The sequence below is a fragment of the Oncorhynchus nerka genome, linkage group LG23 (assembly GCF_034236695.1).
Source record: "Oncorhynchus nerka isolate Pitt River linkage group LG23, Oner_Uvic_2.0, whole genome shotgun sequence".
Taxonomy (NCBI): Eukaryota; Metazoa; Chordata; class Actinopteri; order Salmoniformes; family Salmonidae; genus Oncorhynchus; species Oncorhynchus nerka.
The window spans coordinates 22,682,701-22,698,039 of NC_088418.1; the positions used below are offsets into that span (position 1 = coordinate 22,682,701).

A 15,339-nucleotide genomic window follows, 5' to 3' on the forward strand; every position below is an offset into this window, starting at 1 on the left:
TTTTGAAACACAGAGACACATTTTATAATTAAAAACCAGACTGGATTTTGTTAAAATTATTCAATTGAAAAGAAACGGCATTGGTAGACAAAATTCCAAAATATAAAATAAATAAAAGGGAAAGGAAATTCAGACAAAATGTTGTTTCAGCTTCAAAATAGTTCTCCACAGTCTCCATTGACAATAGTCACATGACATGAATATTGTTGATAAATTAATACACTCAAAATATTTTAAGTTTTCAGTACATCTAAAATGTGTGTACAAATATGTATGCGTATAAACACATGCAGATGTTACAGATTAACTATGGTAGAAGGAGCCCGGATTAAAATGATCCTCTCTTCATTTTGCGTGTGGACTTTGAGTCAATACTAAATCCAAGGTTGTGGTCTGCAGACGTGTTCAGTTTTCAATAGACAAAAGAGTCTGTTAATTTAGTGAGGTTCACTTTAAACTAGTTATTTGTTTGTTTTTTTAGCAACTGTTAAATTGACATGACACAAAAACAACAGAAACAAAACATGATTAGAGAATACTTCTAGTTGCAGACTCACTGTTCCACACAAGAAATGTACACCTACTACAGCCATGCCTCCCTCTGCTCTCCAACCATGCGCCATATACAGTTTGCATTAACACAGACGTCCGACAAACTCCAGTACACAACATCGTATCCTCTAGTACACTGCATGTGTTTTTGCAGATTTGTTCAAATAGCACAAATATCGGAATAGTGCCGTGATAGGGGAAAACACTTTTTTTTTGCAATGATCGTTTGTATCCAAGCACAAAGTTCAATTTCAAAATTGGATGAACCAATCTGCAAGTATAAAAGGAAACAAGTAAATGTCAAAGGAGAAATTTGGGTTCACTGGAGTGAAAAATAAGTGCTTCAAAGTGAATGCATACATCAACAACAGCAAAAAGTTCTGTCAGTGTAATTGTCATGGGATCAAAACAGACAGCATAAGTTGCCTTAAACATGCAATTCAAGAGAGAAAGACAAATAAACATGTCTTGCCATTTTCCCGAAAGAAAAGTGCACTGTTGGCTTTTGGTTCGTTCCACGAAATGAGTGCCTTTTGCGTCCCTTTGATATTTTAAGTGAAATTGTGCACCAACCAATATTGAATTTTAAATGCTTGATGTGCCCTTTAATATAGACCACATGGAGAATTCAATATTTAAAAAAATATGAATAAAGACTTATTAAAAGGGCAAAATTCAGCAATGGACATGTCCAACCATGCACCTTTTGACTTCCAGGAAGATCCAAGTTTTCACCATCATTGTAAAGCCCTAGTTATTTTGTTGCTTTGACAAATCAATTTCTGAAGTTTATTATTTCATATGATTAGTGATTAATTTTAAGGAAAATACATTTGAAATTCAAGCCTGTTATGTAAACTGATCTCATTTTGATATGGTGAAACTATTCCTTTAAAAAAATGTTTTTTCAAAATAACCATTGAACATCAAATAGTCAAATCATTGTGTAAAAATCAGGTCAGCTGTTTCTAATCTGCATTTCCTGGTGTTTTGTTGTGGAAAACTGAGTTACCATAGATACACAGGTTAGAAGTGTTTTAACAATTATGTTTTTTTGTGAAGCTTGCGTTCCAATTGCCCCTCCCTGTTGCACACAACTTTCAATTTCCCCTGTCACAAGTGGAGTTATGGCTGATTTAAGATGAAATCGTCAACCCTGTTACTTTATTTGGCACTTAATATAGGCATTAAAAAAACAATTAAAGATGAGAAAACGGGCTCTTTATGACAGAATGTAAAAATGAGGTGAAATCAAATGTTATTGTTTCACCAAGTTACACATCTCAAAAGGCACCGACTTGGTGGAAGGACCCTTTTACTGAGATAAAATCACAACTACAACCACTGTCTCCTGTTCTCTGCCTCTCAGCTGGTTGTGGGGTAAACTTACAAGGCCAACTGCAACTACAGTCTACACACATTTATGACAGGAAAGAAAACAAAGGAATGCAGCGACTAACTAACAGAAATGGTTCAGGAGCTAATGTACAGGGGTCAACAGGTGTCAACAGAGGGGGGCTTGGTTAAAAAGTATTGGCACAAAAGAAAAAGGAGTTAAGCCTGATCATCTGCACTGTACGTAAACAAACAGGACCTAGTCATGACGGAAGAATAGACTCGGTCAAGGTCTATTCCAGGGAGTTTCTCTCACTGACTAATAACGGGAGATCGAACCAACAGAGGAACCACGCCACACGGGTCCCTCGGTGCCTCGTAGCGTTTCATTTCCAATGCGAGAGGAGCCTCAAAAGCCAGAGGGGGGGCAACAACTGTGCACAACACAGGTCAAAAGGCACAACACTGGACACAGACAGACAAAGGGAAAGAGAACAACCCCCAGGGGCTTTGAAAAAGGCCAAAAGAGGGGAAAAGAGCCTCTATCAGAGAGTCAGTCATTCTTCCAGCAGCACAGTCTGTGTGCGACTGCAGTTCTGTCCCAGTTTAGTAGTAGAATTGCACAACATACACTCCCAAGGGGGGAAAAAAAAAGTCACACAAAAAAAAGTCAAGGAGCATAACGACAGCACAGGTAATTATTTTGGGGTGTGGTTTTTAAGTTGAACACATTCTTACACATGCCGATATAACATAATTGCACCAAATATTCACTATACACAGGAAAAAGGTGTACAGATTATGTGACATTGATCACCTACGGGGTACTTATTTTAAGTACACAGTCAAATTGACAGAATGTAGTACAAATAGGGGTAATACCAGGATTTACTCCTGGGACAATGATATGCGTATAAGAGAAGTATACTCCAGACAAGCTTGTACCCATCACTGCTGGTTGGCACAGAGAGATGTAACACTGGTTGAGAAACAAAGTCTAATTTCCTTATTTTCCCCCAACGTTACAACTCAAAAAGCTGAAATGTCCCATCCATGCGGCAATTTCAATACCCAATGTTCCTGTGGGTATACCTACTCTATAAACAATTCCAGAGTATGCATTTCAAATATTCATTTCCGCATACTCTAGAGTTACAAAACAGTGCATACTGCAAAATGTAAAGCAAAGCTGTTAACTGAACATACGCTAAGGTGTGTAGCAGGCAAATGCACAGTGAGTGATAATTGGCATGAAAATGAAACAAGGCTAGGCAGATTACAGAAGATCACAGGTCCAACAGGCACACTGTACTGGACACATGCCATCACAGCTTTTCAGTAACCCGTCTCTTATCTCCCATTACAATTGTAAGATATGCAAAGAGAACACAGAGCTGCGAGAAATAAGGATCGTTTGAAAGGGTTATAAAGGAACAGAAAAATCTGCTTAGAAGTTGTGTCATTGAAAAACTCTGGGTCGTTGATCATATTTCCAATCATTGACGTATAGCAGAGAGGCACTGCATACACAGACGTACACCTTTGTCAATGGGGGAAACACCGAGAGGAGTGATACGTCCTCCCCCAATGGAATAAACTCACCATACTACACAAAAATATGACAAATATTAATCATTTGCATTCATTTTCTCCATATAATTTCATTATATATAGATTTATATTCCTCACATGCCTGACAATTGTGTACATGTGTGTGGTTTAGTCTTTTAAGTTGTGTGTTTTCTTTTGCACTGAAACATCACTAGCACGGCTGCAAAAAAAAGGAAAAAAAAAAAAAAAAAAAAAAGATGTGCCCTCCCGGTGACAAAGGACTTTGACCCGAGCCAAAAAGAAAAATGGATGCTCAGTGTGATGGATGCTCAGCACTCAGCAGTGAAAGTCACTGATGAACCACGGTGTGGGGTGGAGCCTCTGTTAGACAAAGGTCTGTTCCTCCCCACTATCCTCTAGTTTTATTATGAAAGAGTTTGTGTGAGAGCAGGACTGACTGCACAAGATGACCAAAAGAGATGCTGTAGAACAGGGGTATTCAAATCTTACCCTACAAGGTCCATACTACTGCTGGTTTTCTGTTCTACCTGATCATTAAAATCGCACCCACCTCATGTCCCAAGTTTAAATCTGTCCCTGATTAGAGGGGGAAGAATGGGGGGGGGTCCAGATTGAGGTCCAAATTTGAATTTGAGGGCTGTAGAAGATTCTGGTGGCTTCACTGTCCTTAGCCCCACCTCTCCGCCATCAGCCTCTAAAGCGACTATGAACGGTCTTGGAGCTCCAGCTGTGGAGATGGTGGATATTCAAGGTTGTAGGTGGGGCGGGTCACAGTCAGTAGATTTTTTGTTTTCCTTTTTTGTGTGTTTTTTTTCGTCCTTTGAAAGTCCTGAGGAGATTATCACAGATTTCCGCCAAATCGACATAGCCGGACAGACAAGGAAAGGGCTCCCCACTAACTGTGTGATCACCTGAATGTGGAAGGTGACAATGATTTAGCTCTGTGTGGAGGTACTATAGACAAGATGGGGATTATGATCAGGGGCAAAACCCAAATCTTCAAAAGCCAATTTATGACAACAGGTATTGCATTTAATAATACTCTATTGCCATCTCTTCAGAATCCCTCAAAATGTTCATGAATATAACTGAGAATAAGAAATGACGATGGGGTTATGTTGCAGCACTGTAGGGGAGGGGGATGGGAACCCCCCACTGTGGAAAGGCACACCCAGAGGAGGAGGAGGTGAAACAGGTGAAGGTTTGGACCGTGGCTGAGGTGGTGCAGGGGACATCAGGGAATGTCACATGAGCTGAGCAGGGTGAGCTCAGGCCTGGGAGTCTCATCACATCCGTGAACCTCTCTCCTGGAGGATCTGTAAGGAGAGAAAATGCATCCGTCTAGATCAGGGATCATCAACTAGATTCATCCGCTGGCTGATTCTTTCTTGAGAGGATGGTCAGGGGGCCGGATCATGAGGACAAATATGTTGTTGACAGCAAATTGATCGCAAGAAGTCCAAACATATATAATATTGAAATAAAACTATTTCAAACCTTGCTTACATTTGTATACGATCGCATCTCTCTCTCTTATGCTTGGGAATACTTTGGAACAGCTTTCCCAAATTATAATCACTTGGAGCTGAGTTGCTGGTGTTTTTACAGTGTTTTTACAGTCTTATAGTCTGTTCAAAGACAAAAACCTGTTTGATCTCTGAGAAATTAAGCCAACTGATTGCACCCAAAATTGGCCATTTTAAATTTATAGGAATCATATCAAATTAAATATAGTACCTAACATCCGATTTAAACCGAACGTTTTTCCTACATTGGGGTAGACATGAGGAATCCAAGAAAATGGTCTAAAGCAACCCGCAGACCCCCATACACCTCACGCCAATCTGACCCCAACAATGAGTATACAGTATCAGTTTGACAAGTAGTATGGAGCTGCGGCTCTGAGTATTGTTTGTTCATCTTGTGTAATGTATTCTTAGTGAATACGGTGATATTTTTGTACCACGTTCTGAGAAATTAGTCATTGAAGTTGTTGGGTTTATGCCCCATCCTACATCCTGATATGACCAGGTTCTGACCACTAGATGGTGTTGTTCCTCCTAATTAGGTGATAATTTTTTTAAAGAATCCCTCCCTCCCCATTGTTAAAGAGATAGTTCACCCAAATTATGTTTTGGTTTTGTTTACCTAGGGAAAAAAAGTTAGTATTTCAAACAGTGTAAAGGGAAACAAAAATCTAAATCAAACCAAAATGTATTGGTTGCGTACACAGTTTAGCATGTGTTGTAGTGGGTGAAGCGAAATGCTTATATTACTAGCTACTAACAATGCAGTAAAATGTCAAACAAGTACAAATAATAAATATATATAAGTTTGGACACACCTACTCATTCAGGGGTTATTCTTTATTTTTTTTTACTATTTTCTACATTGTAGAATAATAGTGAAGACGTAAAAAATATGAAATAACAGATATGGAATCATGTAGTAACCAAAAAAAGTATTAAACAAACCCCAAAATATTTTAGATTCTTCAAAGTAGCCACCCTTTGCCTTGATGACAGCTTTGCACACTTGTCATTCTCTCAACCAGCTTCATGAGGTAGTCACCTGGAATGCATTTCAATTAACAGGAGTGCCTTGTTAAAAGTTAATTTGTGGAATTTATCTTTCTTAATGCCGTTGAGACAATCGGTTGTGACAAGGCAGGGTTGGTATACAGAAGATTGCAAAAGTATCCCCCTTGGCGTTTTTCATATTTTGTTGCATTGCAACCTGTAATTTAAATGGATTTTTATTTGGATTTCATGTAATGGACATACACAAAATAGGCCAAATTGGTGAAGTGAAATGAAGTGAAACTGGCTCTCATGAGGACCACCATAGCAAAGGAAGACCTAGAGTTTCCTCTGCTGCAGAGGATAAGTTCATTCATCCTGTACTCCCTGTTCACCCATGACTGAGTGGCCATGCACGCCTCCAACTCAATCATCAAGTTTGCAGACGACAACAGTAGTGGGCTTGATTATCAACAACGACACAGCCTACAGGGAGAAGGTGAGGGCAGGTGTAGTGTCAGGAAAACAACCTCTCACTCAACGTCAACAAAACAAAGGAGATGATCATGGACTTCAGGAAACAGCTGAGGGAGCACCCCCCTAGCCACTTCGAAGGGACAGCAGTGGAGAAGGTGGACAGCTTTAAGTTCCTCGGCGTACACATCACAGACAAACTGAAATGGTCCACTTACACAGACAGTGTGGTGTAGAAGGCGCAACAGCGCCTCTTTAACCTCAGGAGGCTGAAGACATTTGGCTTGTCACACAAAACCCTGACAAACTTTTACAGATGCACAATCGAGACCATCCTGTCAGGCTGTATCCCAGCCTGGTACGGCAACTGCACAGCCCACAACTGCAAGGCTCTCCAGAGGGTGGTGCGGTCTGCACAACGCATCAACGGGGGAAAACTACCTGCCCTCCATGACACCTACAGCACCCAATGTCACAGGAAGATCATCAAGGACATCAACCACCTGAGCCACTGCCTGTTCACATCACTACCGTCCAGAAGACAAGGTCAGTACAGGTATATCAAAGCTGGGACCGAGACTGAAAAAAAGCTTCCATCTTCAAGGCCATCAGACTGCTAAACAGCAATCACAAACTCAGGGAGGCTGCTGCCTACATTGAGACCCAATCACTGGCCACTTTAATAAATGGATCACTAGTCACTTTGTACAATGCCACTCTAAATAATGCCACTTTAAAAATGTTTACATATCTTACAATACTCATCACATGTATATAGTGTATTTTATACCATCTATTACACCATACACTTACATGTACATATTCTCATTCACCCCTTTAGATTTGTGTGTATTAGGTAGTTGTTGGGGAATTGTTAGATTACTTGTTAGATATTACTGTTAGATATTATTGTTAGATATTACTGCACTGTCGGAGCTAGAAGCACAAGCATTTCGTTACACTCGCATTAACATCTGCTAACCATGGGTATGTGACAAATAAAATTAGATTTGATTTTTAGAGTTACCAGCCACAGAAATTGCAGCCAAAATAAATGCTTCACAGAGTACAAGTAACAGACACATCTCAGCATCAACTGTTCAGAGGAAACTATGTGAATCAGGCCTTCATGGTCGAATCGCTGCAAAGAAACCACTACTAAAGGACACCAATAAGAAGAGACTTGCTTGGGCCAAGAAACACAAGCAATGGACATTAGACCAGTGGAAACCTGTCCTTTGGTCTGATCAGTCCAAATTTGAGATTTTTGGTTCCAACCACATCTCTTTGGGAGATGCAGAGTAGGTGAACGAATGATCTCCGCATGTGTGGTTCCAACCGTGAAGCATGGATAAGGAGGTGTGATGGTGCTTTGCTGGTGACACGGTCAGTCATTTATTTAGAATTCAAGGCACACTTAACCAGCATGGCTACCACAGCATTCTGCAGCTATACGCCATCCCATCTGGTTTGAGCTTAGTGGGATCATCATTTGTTTTTCAACAGGACAATGACACAACACACCTCCAGGCTGTTTAAGGGCTATTTGACCAGGAAGGAGGGTGATGGGAGTGCTGCATCAGATGACCTGGCCTCCACAACCACCCGATCTCAACCCAATTGAGATGGTTTGGGATGAGTTGGACCGCAGAGTGAAGGAAAAGCAGCCAACAAGTGTTCAACATATATAGGAACTCCTTCAAGACGGTTGGAAAAGCATTCCTCATGAAGCTGGTTGACAGAATGCCAAGAGTGTGCAAAGCTGTCATCAAGGCAAAGGGTGGATACTTTGAAGAATCACAAATATATTTAGATTTGTTTAACACTATTTTGATTGCTACAGGGTTCCAAATGTGTTATTTCATAGTTGTGATGTCTTCACTATTATTCTACAATGTAGAAAATAGTACAAATAAAGAAAAACCCTCGACTGAGTAAGTGTGTCCAAATGTTTGACCGGTACTGTACATTGAAGTATTATCTTCAGATGTGTCACTATGACCGTGAATACACCCTGAAAGCACTGAATGGGCCGAAGCAGAATCTGTGTGTTTAAATACCTCACGAATGCTCGTGTTACCGAATGCAAACTATAAGTGTAATGGCTGTGCTCAATGCAATGGCACTTACAAATGCAGATCCTTCAAACAGTGAAACAGATCCTAATCAAAAAGATGTTATCAGGTGCTCCACTAGTGAAGACATAGTTTTGATGTCTTCATTATTATTCTACACTGTAGAAAATAGTAAAAATTAAGAAAAAGTCTTGACTGAATAGGTGTGTTGAAACTTTTGACTGGTACTGTATATATACACAAAAGTATGTGGGCATCTCTTCAAATTAGTGGATTCGGCTATTTCATCCACACCCGTTGCTGACAGGTGTATAAAATAGAGCACACAGCCATGCAATCTCCATAGACAAACATTGGAAGTAAAATGGCCTTACTGAAGAGCTCAGTGACTTTCAATGTGGCACCGTCATAGGATGCCACCTTTCCAACACATCAGTTCATGACATTTTTGCCCTGCTAGAGTTGCCCCAGTCAATTGTAAGTTCTGTTATTATGAAATAGAAATGTCTAGGAGCAACAACGGCTCAGCTGTGAAGTGGTAGGCCAACAAGCTCACAGAATGGGACTGCCGAAGCAAGTAGCGTGTAAAAATCATCTGTCCTTGGTTGCAACACTCACTACCGAGTTCCAAACTGCAACGTCAGCACAATAACTGTTCGTCTGGAGCTTCATGAAGTGGGTTTCCATAGCCGAGCAGCCGCACACAATCCTAAGTTCACTATGCGCAATGCCAAGCGACAGCTGGAGTGGGGTAAAGCTCGCCTCCATTAGACTCTGGAGCAGTGGAAATGCGTTCTCTGGAGGGATGAATCACGCTTTACCATCTGGCAGTCTGACAGATGAATCGGGGTTTGGCAGATGCCAGAACACTACCTGCCTGAATGCATAGTGCCAACTGTAAAGTTTGGTGGAGGAGGAATAATGGTCTGGGGTTGTTTTTCATGGTTTGGGCTAGAGGTCGACCGATTAATCGGAATGGCCGATTTCAGGTTTTCATAACAAATGGAAATCGGTATTTTTTTACACCTTTATTTAATCTTCATTTAACTAGGCAAGTCAGTTAAGAACACATTCTTATTTTCAATGACGGCCTAGGAACAGTGAACAACTGCCTTGTTCAGGGGCAGAACGACAGATTTTTACCTTGTCAGCTCGGGGGATTCAATCTTGCAACCTTACAGTTAACTAGTCCAACGCTCTAACCACCTGATTACATTGCACTCCACGAGGAGCCTGCCTTGGAGTAAGCCAAGGTAAGTTGCTAGCTAGCATTAAACTTATCTTATAAAAAACAATCAATCATAATCACTAGTTAAACTAGTAATATCAGCAACCATGTGTAGTTATCTAGCGTGTCCTGCGTTGCATATAATCGATGAGGTGCGTATCGTTGCTCCAATGTGTACCTAACCATAAACATCAATGCCTTTCTTAAAATCAATACACAGGAGTATATTTTTTTAAACCTGCATATTTAGCTAAAAGAAATTCAGGTTAGCAGGCAATATTAACCAGGTGAAATTGTGTCACTTCTCTTGCGTTCATTGCACGCAGAGTCAGTGTATATGCAACAGTTTGGGCCGCCTAATTTGCCAGAATTGTACGTAATTATGACATAACATTGAAGGTTGTGCAATGTAACAGGAATATTTAGACTTATGGATGCCACCCGTTAGATAAAATACAGAACGGTTCCGTATTTCACTGAAAGAATAAACATTTTGTTTTCGAGATGATAGTTTCCGGATTCGACCATATTAATGATCTAAGGCTCGTATTTCTGTGTTATTATGTTAGAATTAAGACTATGATTTGATAGAGCAGTCTGAGCGGTGATAGGCAGAGCAGGCTCGTAAGCATTCATTCAAACAGCAATTTTGTGTATTTTGCCAGCAGCACTTCGCAATGCTTCAAGCATTGAGCTGTTTATGACTTCAAGCCTATCAACTCCCGAGATTAGGCTGGTGTAACCGATGTGAAATGGCTAGCTAGTTAGCGGGGTGCCCGCTAATAGCGTTTCAAACATCACTCACTCTGAGTCTTGAGTGGTTGTTCCCCTTTCCCATGCAAGCGCCGCGGCTTTTGTGGAGCGATGGGTAATGCTGCTGAGGCTGGCTGTCGATGTGTTCCTGGTTCGAGCCCAGGTAGGAGCGAGGAGAAGGACGGACGCTATACTGTTACACTGGCAATACTAAAGTGCCTATAAGAACATCCAATAGTCAAAGGTTAATGAAATACAAATGGTATAGAGAGAAATAGTCCTATGATTCCTATAATAACTACCTAAAACTTCCTACCTGGGAATATTGAAGACTCATGTTAAAAGGAACCACCAGGTTTCATATGTTCTCATGTTCTGAGCAAGGAACTTAAACGTTAGCTTTCTTACACGGCACATATTGCACTTTTACTTTTTTCTCCAACACTTTGTTTTTGCATGATTTAAACCAAATTGAATATGTTTCATTATTTATTTGAGGCTAAATTCATTTTATTGATGAATTATATTAAGTCAAAATAACTTTTTTGGTCCTCCAATAATCGATATCGGCGTTAAAATCATAATCGGCCGACATCCAGTTTGGGCTAGGCTTCTTAGTTCCAGTGAAGGGAAATCTTAATGCTACAGCATACAATGACATTCTAGACGATTGTTTGTTATTTTTTTCTCCCCAATTTCGTGGGATCCAAGTGGTAGTTACAGTCTTGTCTCATTGCTGCAACTCCCGTACGGACTCTCCCGTCGCCGCAACACCCGTACGGACTCTCCCGTCGCTAAAAACACCCATACGGCCTCTCCCGTCGCTAAAAACACCGTACGGCCTCTCCCGTCGCTACAACACCCGTACGGACTCTCCCGTCGCTAAAAACACCCATACGGCCTCTCCCGTCGCTAAAAACACCGTACGGCCTCTCCCGTCGCTACAACACCCGTACAGACTCGGGAGATGCAAAGGTCGAGAGCCGTGTGTCCTCTGAAACACAAGCCAGCCAAGCCGCACTGCTTCTTCACACAACACCAACTTAACCCATCCGCACCAATGTGTCGGAGGAAACGCCGTACACCTAGCGACCGTGTCAGCAGGCACTGCGCCCGGCCCACCACAGGAGTCGCTGGAGCGCAATGGGACAAGAACATCCCTGCTGGCCAAACCCTCCCCTAATCCGGACGACGCTGGGCCAATTGTGCACCCCCCATGGGTCTCTCGGTCGCGGCCAGCTGCGACAGAGCCTGGAATTGAACCAGGATCTCTAGTGACACAGCTAGCACTGAGTGACCACTGAGTCACTCAGAAGGGGGACCAACTCCATATTAATGCCCATGATTTTGGAATGAGAATGAAATTGGAATGAAAAGTATGTGGACAAGCAGGTGTCCACATACTTTTGGTCATGTAGTGTATATATATAAAATAAATAACAAATCGAGAACGGCGGGACAAATCCAATTAATCACCCAAATAGCATTGTAGTAGTAATCAAAATGCAATCTATACATATGTATACCGGGAGAATTTACACAAGATATACTAAGAATGATATGCATTGCAGTAGATATCGTCTCGTCTCTCTGTAGATATCGTCTCTTTTTCGTTTTCGATATTTTTTATATTTTTTTTCTTCGCATATCTTTAAAAACATTTTGCTAAACCTAAGCTTCCAAATACTCTTCTGCAACCCGCCAATGTAGCTACTTTTCCTAAAGTAGTTATATTTACTTCGGAACCGGACCCCCTCAACTGAAGCTAGCCAGCTAACTACCAGCTATGCTAGCGGTCTTCAGCTAACCGGTCATCAACTAACCTTTAGCTCGGAAAGCTCTCGCCAGTTTGAACAACGCGACGCTAACCAGAGCATAACGGACCTATTTAAAAAAAAAAAAAAAAAATGTACCCCCGGATTCCCACCACAAACGGAACATTCTTCAGCTGGATCTTCGCAACTAGCTATCGAGCTAAACAGCAACCCTGGTTGATTACTCCTGGCTAGCGTTTCCACCCAGGTAGCATACTCCTGGGCTACAATACCTTGACTACGACCGGTCTATCGATATCACTGCATGAAGAGGAATAAACAGACTCACCCCATCGCGACGTCCTCCAAAGGCTAACTCTCTAGCCCTCGCTATCTCCTTGCTTGCTAGTTCGGCATGCTAACTGCTAGCTTGTTTAGCCCAGGTCCGCTAACTACTACCTTGTTTACCCCGGCCTGCTAATCTGTTAGCTTGTTAGCACAGGCCTGCTAACCGTCTGCATCGCCGCGTCCCAAAAACGCAGTGGCCCATATGTACTCTCTCTCTTCCCCATTTAAAAAAAAAATTGTTTATACCTTCCGGAAACCTGCCTCACCCAATGTGATACGGAATCGCTATTATCTTTCTTTTTAGAACACACTCAAGAACCTCCAGAAGCTAACCAGCTAGCTAGCTACAAGCTATTTAGTCATTGTTAGTTTTCTTAACCTGGATAACACTCGCCAGCCCAGCCCCCCCTGCCCCATCCACCGCTGCCCCCTGGACTCTGATCACTTGGCTACATAGCTGATGCACGCTGGACTGTCCATTAATCACGGTACTCCATTCTGCTTGTTTGTTTTATCTGTCGGCCGAGTTGCCTAGTCAATGTCATCTCACCTGCTGTTATGCTAGCTGATTAGCTGTTGTCTCACCCACTGTTTTAGCTAGCTTTCCCAATTCAACACCTGTGTTTACTGTATGCCTCGCTGTATGTCTCTCTCAAATGTCAATATGCCTTGTATACTGTTGCTCAGGTTAGTTATCATTGTTTTAGTTCACAATGGAGCCCCTAGTCCCATTCCTCAGACCCCTGATACCTCCTTTGTCCCACCTCCCACACATGCGACCTCACCCATTACAACCAGCATGTCCAGAGATAAAACCTCTCTCATCGTCACCCAGTGCCTGGGCTTACCTCCACCGTACCCCACCATACCCCTGTCTGTGCATTATGCCCTGAATATATTCTACCATGCCCAGAAACCTGCTCCTCTTATTCTCTGTCCCCAACGCTCTAGGCGACCAGTTTTGATAGCCCTTAGCCGCACCCTCATACTACTCCTTCTCTGTTCCGCGGGTGATGTGGAGGTAAACCCAGGCCCTGCATGTCCCCAGGCACCCTCATTTGTTGACTTCTGTGATCGAAAAAGCCTTGGTTTCATGCATGTCAACATTAGAAGCCTCCTCCCTAAGTTTGTTTTACTCACTGCTTTAGCACACTCTGCTAACCCTGATGTCCTTGCCGTGTCTGAATCCTGGCTCAGGAAGGCCACCAAAAATTCAGAGATTTCCATTCCCAACTATAACATCTTCCGTCAAGATAGAACTGCCAAAGGGGGAGGAGTCGCAGTCTACTGCAGAGATAGCCTGCAAAGTAATGTCATACTTTCCAGGTCCATACCCAAACAGTTCGAACTACTAATTCTGAAAATTACTCTCTCCAGAAATAAGTCTCTCACTGTTGCCGCCTGCTACCGACCCCCCTCAGCTCCCAGCTGTGCCCTGGACACCATTTGTGAATTGATTGCCCCCCATCTAGCTTCATCTAGCTTTTGTTCTGTTAGGTGACCTAAACTGGGATATGCTTAACACCCCGGCAGTCCTACAATCTAAGCTAGATGCCCTCAATCTCACACAAATCATCAAGGAACCCACCAGGTACAACCCTAACTCTGTAAGCAAGGGCACCCTCATAGACGTCATCCTGACCAACTGGCCCTCCAAATACACCTCCGCTGTCTTCAACCAGGATCTCAGCGACCACTGCCTCATTGCCTGTATCCGCTACGGTGCCGCAGTCAAACGACCACCCCTCATCACTGTCAAACGCTCCCTAAAACACTTCTGTGAGCAGGCCTTTCTAATCGACCTGGCCCGGGTATCCTGGAAGGACATTGACCTCATCCCGTCAGTTGAGGATGCCTGGTCATTCTTTAAGAGTAACTTCCTCACCATATTAGATAAGCATGCTCCGTTCAAAAATGCAGAACTAAGAACAGATACAGCCCTTGGTTCACTCCAGACCTGACTGCCCTCGACCAGCACAAAAACATCCTGTGGCGGACTGCAATAGCATCGAACAGTCCCCGCGATATGCAACTGTTCAGGGAAGTCAGGAACCAATACACGCAGTCAGTCAGGAAAGCTAAGGCCAGCTTCTTCAGGCAGAAGTTTGCATCCTGTAGCTCCAACTCCAAAAAGTTCTGGGACACTGTGAAGTCCATGGAGAACAAGAGCACCTCCTCCCAGCTGCCCACTGCACTGAGGCTAGGGAACACGGTCACCACCGACAAATCCATGATTATCGAAAACTTCAACAAGCATTTCTCAACGGCTGGCCATGCCTTCCGCCTGGCTACTCCTACCTCGGCCAACAGCTCCGGCCCCCCGCAGCTCCTCGCCCAAGCCTCTCCAGGTTCTCCTTTACCCAAATCCAGATAGCAGATGTTCTGAAAGAGCTGCAAAACCTGGACCCGTATAAATCAGCTGGGCTTGACAATCTGGACCCTCTATTTCTGAAACTATCCGCCGCCATTGTCGCAACCCCTATTACCAGCCTGTTCAACCTCTCTTTCATATCGTCTGAGATCCCCAAGGATTGGAAAGCTGCCGCAGTCATCCCCCTCTTCAAAGGGGGAGACACCCTGGACCCAAACTGTTACAGACCTATATCCATTCTGACCTGCCTATCTAAGGTCTTCGAAAGCCAAGTCAACAAACAGGTCACTGACCATCTCGAATCCCACCGTACCTTCTCCGCTATGCAATCTGGTTTCCGAGCCGGTCACGGGTACAC

At 42.9% G+C, this 15,339-nt stretch overlaps 1 protein-coding gene across 1 annotated transcript in view; it reads right to left on the reverse strand.

Annotated features, from left to right (window-relative positions):
• The window catches only part of kctd2 (potassium channel tetramerization domain containing 2), a 20,632-nt gene continuing 5,293 nt past the window's right edge, over positions 1-15,339 (reverse strand). Inside the window, exon 6 of the mRNA XM_029629291.2 lies at positions 1-4,775. Within this exon, the coding sequence (XP_029485151.2) occupies positions 4,746-4,775 (30 nt within the window). The 3' untranslated portion in view covers positions 1-4,745. The remainder of the gene's footprint in view (positions 4,776-15,339) is intronic.